At 34.0% G+C, this 14,076-nt stretch overlaps 2 protein-coding genes across 2 annotated transcripts; both read right to left on the minus strand.

Annotated features, from left to right (window-relative positions):
* Nucleotides 1-4,387: 4,387 nt before the first annotated feature.
* On the minus strand, nucleotides 4,388-5,469 carry LOC139846564 (uncharacterized). The gene is made up of 3 exons (XM_071836044.1): nucleotides 5,383-5,469; nucleotides 4,840-5,276; nucleotides 4,388-4,652 (listed from the first exon to the last, which is right to left on the minus strand). Exons 1-3 carry the CDS (start codon nucleotides 5,467-5,469, stop codon nucleotides 4,388-4,390), a joined length of 789 nt encoding a protein of 262 aa, XP_071692145.1.
* A 177-nt stretch (nucleotides 5,470-5,646) lies between these two features.
* LOC139846571 (uncharacterized) lies at nucleotides 5,647-6,255 on the minus strand. The gene is made up of 2 exons (XM_071836052.1): nucleotides 5,947-6,255; nucleotides 5,647-5,898 (listed from the first exon to the last, which is right to left on the minus strand). Exons 1-2 carry the CDS (start codon nucleotides 6,253-6,255, stop codon nucleotides 5,647-5,649), a joined length of 561 nt encoding a protein of 186 aa, XP_071692153.1.
* Nucleotides 6,256-14,076: the final 7,821 nt, after the last annotated feature.

Below are 14,076 nucleotides of genomic sequence, written 5' to 3' on the forward strand. Positions count from 1 at the left end.
GACGGCTAACTTGTTTTATAATATTTTAAAGTATTTGTTAGATGAATTTTTATGATTATATTGTTTGATAAATGAATTTCGTGCTATATTATATGGAAAATATATAAATGTGAATTTTCATGATTGTATTGTTTATAAATTTTGAGTCATTTCAAAATTTTAGATCTTGTTCAGTTACATTTTTTCCATATATATAGAAAGACTGACTAATATTTGAATAGAAACTACTTGCCCTTTTCGAATACTTTTAAATTTTAAAGGTAAAAAGTTTAGTTAAATGTGTTATATAGTACCGCGTAGACATTTCAATTTCAATTTCAATTCCAATTTTACGGTTCATGTTCCATTATAATTGTTGGTTGTTAAGCGTGTTTTGTAAATTAGATTCCAGATGATAAATTAGGCAAAATAGTTTTTTGACATGTGTTGATTATACTGAAAGAGGTGTACAAGTTTGACATTTGACTTTAGAAACGATTAACTACGACAGCTGAAATTCTAAGGATTCTTGACTTCTACAATTCACATCACTACATGTCTTTTATATGAAACTAGAAAAAAATTCGACCGCGCATTGCTGCGGTTGTATTCAACGCGCGGTTAAATTTGGATATACGTTGTTTGGTACCTAATATATCTAGGTTGGGTTATTTGTTGGACGTGTATGTCTATGTATGAAGTATAGCTCGAAATATTTAGTGTTTTTTAAACGATGTCCGTTTCGCGTATAGTTAGTCGCGTTGTGTTCGTAAAATTATTTCGAGTTGAACGGTGGCCTCGGAAAAATTTAACTCGCACTGAGCGAGAATATAGGGCTCGTTATTTAGCGTTTTCTTAACGATGTCCGTTCCGCGTATAGTTAGTCGCGTTGTGCTCGTCAGATTATTTCAAGTTGAACGGAGGTCTCGGAAAAATTTAACTCGCACCGAGCGAGAAGATAGGGCCCTTTAAAAATTCGGGTGAAATTAGTTTCTTTTATTTTAATAAGATTATATATTTACGCATTCTACCTCTGTAAAAGTGTAAACTTGAGGGGTTGGTGTGTGAATTGAGCCGAATTTGAGGGACCGTTTGTAGTGTGAACGCAAACTCAAAACGACAATTCTATAAAATTGAAATTACAAAAATTTGGGGGACTTTTAGTATATAGGGATAATAACTAGATGCTGGCCCATAGCCCACTCGGTTGGGTCAAAAACTTGAACCGAAAAAATGACATTTAAAAAATACGAAAAGGACAAAAGTGCTGATGCTATAATGACGTAAGCGTGAGATTGTACGTGTGCTATTCATAGTTGTTCGCTATTATATATGTATTGTTAATGAAATTGTTTTTATATTTCTGCTACTGAGTTACGCCACAATGTGCAAAATGAAAAACTTTTGGTTTATGGACATCTTTTTAGTTTTATTTATGACAAAGATTAACTTTTTTTTTTATATATTTGCGACATATTTTCATATTTACATCTGGAATCTTTAAGATGGAACTAATATAAAAGATTTTATGAGGGTTAAAAAAGACATTTTGTTAAGACCTAATACATGCACACTTTAAATTGGTCATCTTACTTTTTCGTTTATCCAAAAAAATTGTCTATTACAACAAATAATTATTAAAAATATTAGACTTCTTATTTTTATCCTTATTTATTACTCTTAATCATTTAATTTCTAATAACTTTCAGTCAGACTTACTTTATTGGCAAAATTAATAATTCATCAATACGATAAATCTAAACTTCTTTTATAAGAGGACAATCATTCTGAAGGAGTACATGTTATAAAATCTACACTAATTTTAATCATTACTGCATCAAAAATATATATGTTGAAATGTTTCTTCGTCTCAAAATAATTGTTTATCTTTTGATTACAGTCTATTTTAAAAATGAGTGTCAATTTTTAAAGATTAAAGAGTATATTAACTTTGTCAATATATTCACTACTTTGTTTTTTAAAAACTTATTCAAGGAAGACTTGGTAAAAAATAAATGAAAAAACTTCAATTTTCCATTTACATAATATACTCATTTTACCCCTTATTAAACTTTATACAATATATACATTTGTGAAAAAAAATAATTAAAAAACTGCAATCTTCCATTTACACTATGAGTGTATTTATTTGCCTCTTAATTAAATAATTCAATACTAAATGTTAAATCATTAAACATTCAAAGCTTTTATTTATGATTTATGAATGACATATGATGCTTAATATAATATAATGGTTCAACATTCGGTGTTGAACCATTCAAACTTAAAACACTCTTTTAGGCTTTAAGCACTTAACTTTTTTTTTTTCCTTCTAATTTCCTCCTCAAATTATATCCAAAACATTTAGCAAACAAGTATATTAAATTTATGGAACACGTTAATAATGTAATTTTCCCAAATTCATATCATTCATTTAAAATGACTATCGTTTAAAAAAAATTAAAAAAAAAATATTTTCATACAAGACCAAATTTATTTAAAAGTTTTGAATCAATCAAATTATGAATCATTTAGTGCAAAAGTATTTGATTTTTTTATCAAATACAATCTAAGTCTAATAAGACGTAGTATTAAGTGCACACATCATAAAAGATTTTCTCATATCAAAATGTCATATTGTAATCATAATTAACCATATTAGTGCAAATAAGCAAATGTAAGTATGTAACCAATGGTGTATGTTAGTGCGAAACATTTAGGTCTTCATAGGTTAATTTGTATGCTTAATAAAAGAATTAGGTAGGACCGTTCATATTAGTTGAAAATATATAAAGAAACAACGACTAATTATAGTCAAAACACCCTTTTATGTGAAAAATTGTCCGCGTTGATTCATCAAATAGTGTAATGCAACTTTTCAATTAGCAATCAAAATTCTCCTTTTGTTCCACAAATATACAATTTTTTACTGGTGGAGTTCCTAACTTGATTACTTTAATTATAACTACTTGATTACTTTAATTAATGAAATAAATTAATATTAATGAAAATTACGGTAAGTCTTATTTCTGTATTCATAATAATTTAAAGTTATTATATGTAGACATTTATATCATAATTTAATAAAGAAAGCAACTGTTACAATGAAATGTATACAATTTATAAAATTTAACTTAGTTTGTAATACAACAACAATACCTTAATCTCGTATATATACATAATACACATATAAGCATACATAATCATACAAAACATCCATCCATAAACATACAAACATCCATCCATACCTAAACATGAATACATATACATACAAAATAACAATTTAACTTAAATAAAAAAAGAAAAGAAAAGAAACTCACTTATCTATTCTAATTCTAGACCTTCACACATTCCTATCAGAAGTCATGTCCTCGGTCAACAGTAGCTCCTTCATGTCGATCTTCACTCGATCCTCCCACCTACGTTTAGGTCTACCTCTTCTTCTAACACCGCCCACCGTGAGGGCCTATACTCTCCTAACAAGAGCAGTAAGTGGGCGCCTCATAACATGCCCAAACCTTCGAAGTCATTTTTCTCTAAGTTTGTTGATGATACTTCCAACTTCCAGGTTTTCCCTAAAAACCACATTGGTATCATATCTAGCAAGGTTTTATCACACATCCACATAAGCATCCTCATCTCAGCCACCTTCATCCTTCTTTCTAGAGCCTTCGTCAATGGCCAATGCTCTGAACCATATAATATGGCAGGTCTAATTGCCACCTTGAAGAATTTCCCCTTCAGTTTAAAAGGTACCTTCTTATCTCACAAGACTCCGGTCGATGCTCTCCACTTCAACCATCCTACCTTTATACGATGAGTCACGTCCTCGTCAATCCTTCCCAATTTGTGGATTATCGAGCCTAAGTATCTAAAAGAATCTTGCTGGTGCAAGATCTGGCCCCCGATGTGAATATTCACATCATCATTGAGCTCGTTTTTGTTGCCTTCGAAGTCGCACATAAGGTATTCAGTTTTTTGTCTACTGATTCGTAGACCATTTCATTCTAAGACCACCCTCCATAGCTCAGGTCTTCTATTTAGCTCCTCTTTGGTTTTCGATAATAAAACAATATCATCGGAAAATATCAAGCACCATGGGATGATGTCCTATATCCCTCGAGACAGCTCGTCGAGGATTAAAGCGAAAAGAAAAGGGCTAAGTGCCGATCCTTGGTGTAGACCAACTTTTACCGGAAAAAACTTCGTGTTTCCCACATGCGTCCGAACGCGAGACTTCGCACCGTCGTACATGTCTTTAATAGCTCTTATGTAACTACTCGGGATACCCCGATCATTGAGGCTCTTCCAAATCAACTTCTGTAAAACATAATCGTATGCTTTCTCCAAGTCTAAGAACGCCATGTGTAAGTTCTTTTGCTTTTCCATGTACTTCTCCATAACGCTTCTAATGATATGAATCGCCTCCATTGAAGAACACCCTGGCATGAAACCAAATTTGGTTTTCGGACACCTTTGTCTCGTGTTGAAGCCTAGTATCAATCACTCTCTCCCAAAGCTTCATGGTATGGCTAAGTAATTTAATACCACTATAGTTACTGCATACTTGAGCATCCCCTTTGTTCTTGTAGATGGAAATAACCTCGCCGCATCTCCATTCCGTTGGCATTTTCTGGCTTCTAAACGTCTTATTGAAAAGACTTGTCAGCCACCTAACACCATCATCGCCCAGACATCACCAAGCTTCTATAGGGAATTGGTCCGGTCCTACGCATTTATTTCTTCCCATCTCTCTTAGTGCCTCTCTTAATTCATCCTCTTTTATCATCGAGCAGGGACGGTTGTTTTGATACTCTCCTATAGATGTGTCATCACGCTCATCGTTGCGCTAAGATCTACCCGCAATGATAAAGAGACAAGAAATACTCCTCCCATCTTTTCCTAATTCCGTCTTCCTTTACGATGCTTTGACCAGCTTCATCTTTGATAAATTTAATGTTATCCAGGTCCCTTCTTCTACGCTCCCTCGCCTTAGCTATCTTGAAGATATCATTTGCTCCTTCTTTAGAGTCTAGTCTTTTGTACAACTCTTCGTACGCTTTATCTTTCGCATGCGAAACTACCTTCTTAGCTTCTATTTTTGCCTCTTTATATCTTTCTTTTGCCCTCAATCTATCAACAAGTGGCCCGTCTCGAAGGGTGATGAGCTCCTTGAACCTTACCTGTTTAACCGTGACTTTGGCTTGGACCTCCTCACTAATCCAACAAGATTCCCTACTTGTATTATGTCGTCTAAAAGTCCCTACTGTCTCACCTAGGTATTCTTTGGTAACCCCCTAATGGTGGATGCTAAACTATTCCACATTCAATCCACGTCAACATGCGATACATTATTCATTTCTTCATCTACTCTTTCGGCCACTTCGCTCTAAAAGATTATGCCTTATCTCCGTTCAAGTTCTTCCATAGGATTATAGGTAGAACTGCTCTCACACTCCTGTTGGTTTGTCTCTGAATTTCTAACTCCATGACCAGCAGTCCATGTTGAGAGTAACAAGACAAGCCTGTCGGGACCTTACAATCTCTACATGTCCTAAGGTCACCTTTACGTAGCAGCAGATAATCAATCTGAGTACTACGCCCCCGCTATGGAAAGTAGGTAACTGGGCCTCCGTCTTTCTAAAGAAAGAGTTTGCAATAACCAAATCATGGGCGATGGCGAAAATCGGGGATAGAGCAACCTTCTTCATTCCTTACTCCGTACCCAAAACCACTGTGGGCACCCGCATAACCCTCCGCACTGGCTCCTATATGACCATTGAGATCGCCCTTATAATCACTATGATCAGTCGGGCACCCTCTCACAACCTCATCTAGAGATTTCCAAAAACGTCTCTTATCTTCCTCTCCTAAACCTACATGAGGTGCGTAAGCGCTAATGACCATGAAAGTTTCCTCCTAAAAAATAAACTTAACCGACATAATCCTATCGCTATACCTACTTACATTGACGACATTATCCCTATAAGGTGAACCCATATTGATTCCTACCCTGTTTCGTGCTTTCCTAGAACCCGAGAACCATAACTGGTTCTCCTTTATCCTGGTTGCTCCTTCACCCTTCCATCTAGTCTCTTGAACACACACAATGTCCACTCTTCCCTCAACAAAGGTATGAACAAGCTCATGAGACTTTCTTGTCAAAGATACTACATTCCAACTACCCAATCTAATTCTAGCCGGGTTCGCTACCCTATTATCTCCCCTGTAACCTCCTAGGCTACCTGCCCTTAGGCTAGAAGGACATGACCTCATCTTATCATATGAGCGTGAAACGTCTATCTTACACAACACAAATAAAAACCATAACTACAAATAAATAAATAAATAAATAAACAAGTTAATAACAGTAGCAAAATAACTTAGCAAAATAACAAGTTAATAACTTAGTTTATAATTTAAAAATATTACTACAATCAACTCAATCATAACCTCAATCATAACCTTAGGGGTTGGGGTTATGGTTAACATTTCTTAGCATCTCTCTTATATATAATAACAAAAGGTAAATTAGTTCACTTTTAAAAAAGAGGGGTTAAAGTCAAAAATAGACTACAAACTTACACAAATGTACCGATGTCGCCCACAAACCCATTTCCGTCCTACTGTCGCCTACAAACTTATAAAAAATGTGCTCATGTCGCCCACTATACTTTTTTACCTGTAACAAAAACAATTGATGACGTGGCTTCTAGGTAGTCATGACACGTCGATGATACATCAGAACAGAAACTGAAAGTATATGGGCGACATCGGAACACAACTAAAAGTATATGGGCGACATCGGGACATATAAAATGAAAAAATAAGTTAAATAGTTAAGTTTACCGGTTCAGCAGGTAACTCGTAACAAGATGTTAATATTGGTACATTTTTTATAAGGTTGTAGGCGACAGTAGGACGAAAATGAGTTTGTGGGCGACATCGGTACATTTGTGTAAGTTTGTAGCCTATTTTTGGCTTTAACCCAAAAAAGAGACACAATCTTAGCCATCCATTACATTAGCTTACTTAGATCTAAACCATTGATTAACTATTAATCTAGATTATGAGCTAATAATCCCAATCTTCAATTGTTTGATTACACATATACCCCTATACCTCCAAAACTACGCGTCCATTTTCAAAAAATTAGGGGTTACAATTTTTTCATCATTTGCAACCTTTCATCTATCAATCACTAAACTAAATCCCTCTCAAGAACATCTAATTGCTTAAGAACATCTAATTATAATGAACATCTATTTGTTCAAGATATATGATTACTAACCAATTGAGGATATATGTGACGCCCCGTACAAAACCATCGTGTACGATTCGTCAACAACAGGATCTTTACACGGTCAAATACTACATGCTGTTTGAAAACCAGTTTTGCATTCATAAAAAGATAGCGTTTACAAAAGATAACGTGACACAAAGGTCGTTACAAAGTCATTATTTGAAAATAACATAAGTTACGAATGCAAGATAAAAGTTCCATGATTGAGACATCTCTAAGTAATGCAGCGGAAATCTAACACAGCAGGTCCATAACAGCAAGTTTATAACACCAAGACAGCAAGTCTAACAGCAGAAGCAACATCGTCTAAGCACCTGAGAAATACACGCTTAAAAGTCAACACGAATGTTGGTGAGCTATAGTTTGTAATCAGTAAAGTAATGTAGACCACGAGTTATTGTATTCAAAACAATATGAAAAGTATATGCTTGTCCGTGGGCACCCGGTAACTAACTTAACGTAATAGTAATACCCCTAAAAGTACACTTGGCGAGTGCGTATGTCCTCAAAGTATCAAACACCCGTTAAATGCTAGCGCGACTAGCCCGAGTGGGGATGTCGAACCCTATGGATCCATATCTAATATTCGCGTTCACCGGTTTAAAACCAATGATTAAACGTTACCGTGCTAAGGGGAATCTTTATGCCGTTATATAACCCACACATATGTAAAGTCTAAGTACTCGTGTCAAGTAAGTAAAACATAAAAAGCGCATGTATTCTCAGTCCCAAAAATAGTATAAGTAAAAAGGGAAGCTATAACTCACAGTGAATAAGCAGTAAAAGTCGATACGAAACGTATGCATGTAGTAAGTCAGTCCGAAAGGTCGTCAACCTAAGTCATAGGTAACTAGGTCAGTATGTTGTCCCAAAAGGTTAAAAGTGAATAAATTAAGCTTAAGTGTCATCATCAACATCATCATTATCATCATCATTCATCAATACCAAGGTAAGTTTAACAAGAATAGAGATCAAAACAAAAGGCTGACTTCGGACAGCTGTTACGACCTCTATACAAATCGAAAAGATGCTTAGTCAGTGGCTATGGCTCCGTATGTGAGTCCTCTAACCGCTGACCAATTTTCAGAACCTAACTCGTCATTCTTTTGACCGTGGCGATGGTTTAAGTGCGAGTAGGTCAGAAATTTCAGCACAACGTTACAAGGGCGTAGTGACTTTCGGAAGGCCATAAATCCTAAACCGTATATCGGATTAAGTCGAGGCCTAAACGAAAAGTCATCTACTCGAAACGAACTATCTGAAAATTAATTTTCCAGAAGTCTAGGAGTCTGATCAGACCCCTAAAAACAGCAAATAAGTGCTCCGGTGAGGTTCTTGGTGCTTGATGCTCATCACGGTTCTCATCCTTGATGCTTGTAAGCTTCAAGTGTACAACTATTTGATGTTTTAGCATCAATTTGACCAAGATTCAACCATCAACACACAACTAAAAGTAAAATCTATCATTCTACAAGTTTTGAACATCAAGATTGCCTCTTTATTGCATGAATCCAATAAAGCTTCAACCTTTGTCCATTTTACACAAGTTCATGCATCTATATCATGTGTGATGATGAAGACTTGATCTTTATCATCACAAAAAGGTTCCAAGTAAGTAAGATCTACAATAATAACTTAGATCTCAAGTATTAAGAAAACCCTAAGTTAGAAAGCTTGGATCTTTACAAGATTAATGAGACCATAAGCTAGAAAGCTAAGATCTTTAACAAAATAATGAAAGTAATGAGACCATAAGCTAAAAATCTAAGATCTTTAACATAATAATGAAACCTTAAGCTAAAAAGCTTGGATCTTTAGTGTTCTTGAAGATCTTGAAGCATAAAGCTTGGATCTTTAAGATACATGAAGATTACAAACACAAGTTTGAATCTTTATAACAAAATAACAAGATTAAAGCTAAAAAGATTTAGATCTACAAATAAGTGAAGATTCAAAGCTAGAAAGCTTGAATCTTCCATGATCTTGAAGGATTCAAACCCAAGTTTGAATCTACAAGATGTAATCAAGATCAAAAGCTAAAAAGTTTGATCCCTTTGATGATGATGATGATATCGTGGGTGATGAAGGGAGAAGAAGAAGAAATAAATCAAAAACTTACACTTTATAGAGTGAGAAAGGCTAGAGAGAGAATTAGAGAGTAAGTGTGTGTAAATTGCAAATGTGATCAAGTGTGAAATGAGTGAAATAAGGCTTGTATTTATAGGTGGTAAGGTGAGGGTGGGGTGTTTTAGGCCGTGGGTTTGTGAGGGGGACACCTTTTTGCTTTTTGGTTAATGGTTGTCTAAAGTAGGTGCTTATGTTAGGATCTCATGCAACATTACGGATAATGCTTAACAAAAATGCTAGTATGTTCCCTCTAATAAATGGGCATTTGTCTTTCATTAATATGGGTCACTAACTTATTTAAACTGGACTAATTAAATAGTCCACTAGCTAGTGTAGGGTGGGCTAAAGTCCAACAAGGTAGAAAGTCCAACAAGACTAACTAGTGTGCTCTAGTAAATTACTAAGTGTAATTAAGCATCCAAAAATCCAAGTAATTGTTATTATAAAATAACAATTAGTATTTCATAGTCATAATATTCCGGTTACGATAAAAGTTAAACTTGTACACAGTACGCAGTTCGTTCAAAATGTCAAGTGACACTAACGGTCATAAAGGCTTCCGGGGTTCAAGTTAAGTAACCTACGTACTTAAATGAACATTTTAATATATAAACGAAAGTAATCCACATGTAGAAAGTTTCTAGAGCATAATATAGTTCAGTACACACAAATACGCAGTTTTGCAGAAAGCACAAAGCACAAAAGCAAGTCGAAAAAGTCAGGTCGTTAAATTACCCACCTGTTAATGAAAATTTTGTCCCGAAATTTTAAGCTGAGGTAGACAGTAGAGTTGTGAAGAGGTGAGGATACTTCTGTTTCATCTGATCCTCTCGCTACCAAGTAAACTCAGGTCCTCGTTTTGCATTCCATCGTACTCGGACGATCAGAATCTTGTTGCGTTTCAAGTTCTTGACCTCACAGTCCATAATTTCGACAGGTTCTTCCACGAAATGGAGTTTTTCGTCAATCGTAAGCTCCACGAGAGGTATGACGAGTTCTGGTTCAGCAAGACACTTCTTCAGATTCGACACGTGAAAAGTGAGATGAACTGGGCTCAATTGAGTTGGAAGATCCAAACGGTAAGCAACGAGTCCAACACGCTCCAAAACTTCAAAAGGACCAATATATCATGGATTCAACTTCCCACGCTTTTCGAAATGGATTACACCTTTCCAAGGTGAGACTTTCAACATAACGCGGTCGCCGATTTGAAATTCGTGATCTCCACGTTTAAGGTCGGCATAGCTCTTCTGACGATCGTGGGCCGTCTTGAGCCTCGCTTGAATTTGGAAAATCTTCTCGGTGGTTTCATGGACGAGTTCGGGACCGGTGAGTTGCTTTTCGCCTACCTCGGCCCAACAAATAGGAGAATAACACTTACGGCCATACAACGCTTCGAAAGGTGCGGCATTAATGCTTGCATGATAGCTATTGTTGTAAGAGAATTCGGCTAGCGGTAAATGCTTCTCCCAAGTTTTTCCGAAATCTATAACACAAGCACGCAGCATGTGACGACCCGGAAATTTCCGACCAAATTTAAACTTAATTTTTATATAATTCCGACTTGATAAGCAATGATTTTTAATAAATCTTGAACCTTCAAAAAGAGTTTTACACAAGCTTTTGGTCACCCTTTTATTCCGACGATTCACGAACGTCATAACTTGATTTAATTGTTTAATTATTTAATTGTTTAAGTATTGTGTATATATATGGATTTATATATATTTAACTTGAAAATATGATAATTAAATATCTCATTAAGTATATTAACAAAGTATTATATATATATATATATATATATATATATATATATATATATATATATATATATATATATATATATATATATATATATATATATATATATATATATATATATATATATATATATATATATATATATATATTTTCATACTACTAATTTAAAGAGTTTTCAAACAATATATATATTACTATTTAAATGACGTAATTAACTTATGTTAAAATGTATTTACATATAATGTATTAAGAGTGTAAATACATCCTTACAAGTATTGAATACACTTTATAATATACCAATACATATAAAGGATAGCTATACTCGTATTTCCGTTCAATTTCCTAAAAGAATTCTACTCGCATTCATACGGTATTTTTACCCGTATTATACACAGCTTCTAGAAGTATTTACTATTGGTATATACCAATAGAAATCTGAAATTATTTGTGTAATATTTCATCCATGACCTAATCAATTTAATATGTCATGCATGACTTAATACAATTTAACTTATCTTAGATATTTTCACTAAAAGCCAAAATTATAAGCTTATAAATAAGGACCATTTTAACTCATTTTTACTCCACATTTTTTTAAACTAAAAACACACACTTGAATGCTCTCATATCATACTTTAATCTCAGCAAATTTTCTCTTCATAATCAAGGTAAAATAATTCTCAAAATCCTTGTTCAATTCCTTGTATAGTTGCTATCTTATTATACTTATAAAACTTGTAAAATCTAGAACTTGTTTTGGTGAACACCAAGCTTATTTGAAAAACTAATCTAATCTTTCTAACTTAACTCTAATAACACTTATTTATATGTATTATGATGTTATATTAAGTTAATATAAGAACTTATAACTCGTACATATGAAGAACACCTTGAATCTTAACATATATCCTTTAATCTCCATTCGGTAAAAAGCGGGCTGTTTTGGTTTGGGAATTAAAAACCTATCTTAGACTTTGAGTTCGAGGCTAAGACTTTGGAAATATGTTAATATGTGTAATTAAGACTTCCAGTATCTTTTTCATGATTTTAGACAAAGTGGAAGTATTTTATCAAAAATCATATATTGGGTGGATGGCGGGATTTTTCCAAATCTGTACACCGACACAAAAAGAGGGTAAAGCTCTAAAATTACTATTTGGGATGAACTTTTCGAATTGGTTTTGTAAAATTTACTTCTTAATGAATCCATAGCAATTTGATTCACTTTAAACGGAGTTGTAATGAATATTTGGCGAGCAAAACAAAATCTGCTAAAATTAACCTTGTATGGACGAAATTTATATTATAAAAACTATATTAACCATATCCTTGTTAACTTTTCCTATATCCTATATATATTTGGACATGTTATCAGTAGTATAACAAAATATTATAATCTTGGTTAATTCTGTGATTGTATATATGTATAATAATATTCTTGGTACGTCCTAACACAATAAGTATACAATACGTTTTGATAAATCCTAAGACAATACGTACACAATACGTCTTAGTTAATTCTAAGACAATACGTATACAATACGTCTCTGGGTTGATGCAAAGACAATATGTATACAATACGTCGTTGGGGTAATTCTAAGATTATATATATATATATATATATATATATATATATATATATATATATACCGATTATTGGACTGTTGGACTTTTCAGACTATTTTGGACTACTAACAAAGGACTACTAATAATGGACTACTAACATAAAATGTTAAAAATTAAGATATAAGTATTCTATGAACTTGCTTTATTTTATTTATATGTCGTATTATTATCTGAATCGTTATTATTGTTATAGGTTCGTGAATTCAAGGACGACGGTCATATTTTTAATAAGTTGAAAACTTATTATTAATATACTTTTACTACTGTGAGTATATAGTCCCATTTTTAAACTCTACAAATATTTTGGGATGAGAATACATGCATTTTATGTTTTACGCCATAGACACAAGTACTTAAAATATATTCTACGTTGAGTTGTACCACTTTGCATATCTTCCCTAATAGCTTGGTAACTAATATTTATGTAACACCCTGTTTTTCCCCGTAGATGATTTATAGGTGTAATGTGTATGTACGATAGGCGTATGAAGGGTTAAGGACATGTTCGGGTGTTGAGGTCTTGTATGCAAGGAAATGAGTCAGACAACGTTGAACATCGCGGCGCGACAAAGGAGGCAGTGGCGCGTCATTTAACTGGAATCCAGATCAGAAGCTTGATTAAAAATGATCCCAGAACTAGGCAAATGTCGCGGCGCGACATTTAAGGCCGCGGCGCGGCGATAGGGCAAACTGGTACCAGATTCTTGTAATTTTAAATAAGGTTCAAGGGCAATTTGGTCATTTCACATTTGAGCCAGATTTGAGGCTTTAACCTCATCCATTCATTTCATTTTCTAATTTCATTTTCATCTCAAAAACTCAAACACCCATTTGATTTCAAAGGGATTTTTGGAAAGGAAGAAGCGGGATTTGATCTTTGGCTTAGTTGACAAGTTTGTTCTCCTCGTTCTTAGCTACGCGGTGATACTAGTGGTAAGCTCTAACTCCGAATTTCATTTTCGTGTTCATCATTCAAATTTGGGGCTTTTGATTGTATGATTCATAGGTGAAACCCATTTAGTTGTTAATTGGAGATTAACACCAATATTCGGGTTTATTGTTGTTAAAGGCGAGTTTTGGGTTGGTTAATGATTTAACCATATTTAAGACTTGTAAATGGTGTACAATCACTAGCATTAGTGATTATTGGTGTTTTGGAGACTTTTAGGGTTTTTGTGGTTGACTAATTTTGACTAGAGTCAAAATTAGGGTTTGTTGAGGATTATGACTCGAATGTCGATTCGATGAGGTTTGTAAACTTAAAATGGATTAAGTTGAAG

Source organism: Rutidosis leptorrhynchoides, chromosome 1 (assembly GCF_046630445.1).
Source record: "Rutidosis leptorrhynchoides isolate AG116_Rl617_1_P2 chromosome 1, CSIRO_AGI_Rlap_v1, whole genome shotgun sequence".
NCBI lineage: Eukaryota > Viridiplantae > Streptophyta > Magnoliopsida > Asterales > Asteraceae > Rutidosis > Rutidosis leptorrhynchoides.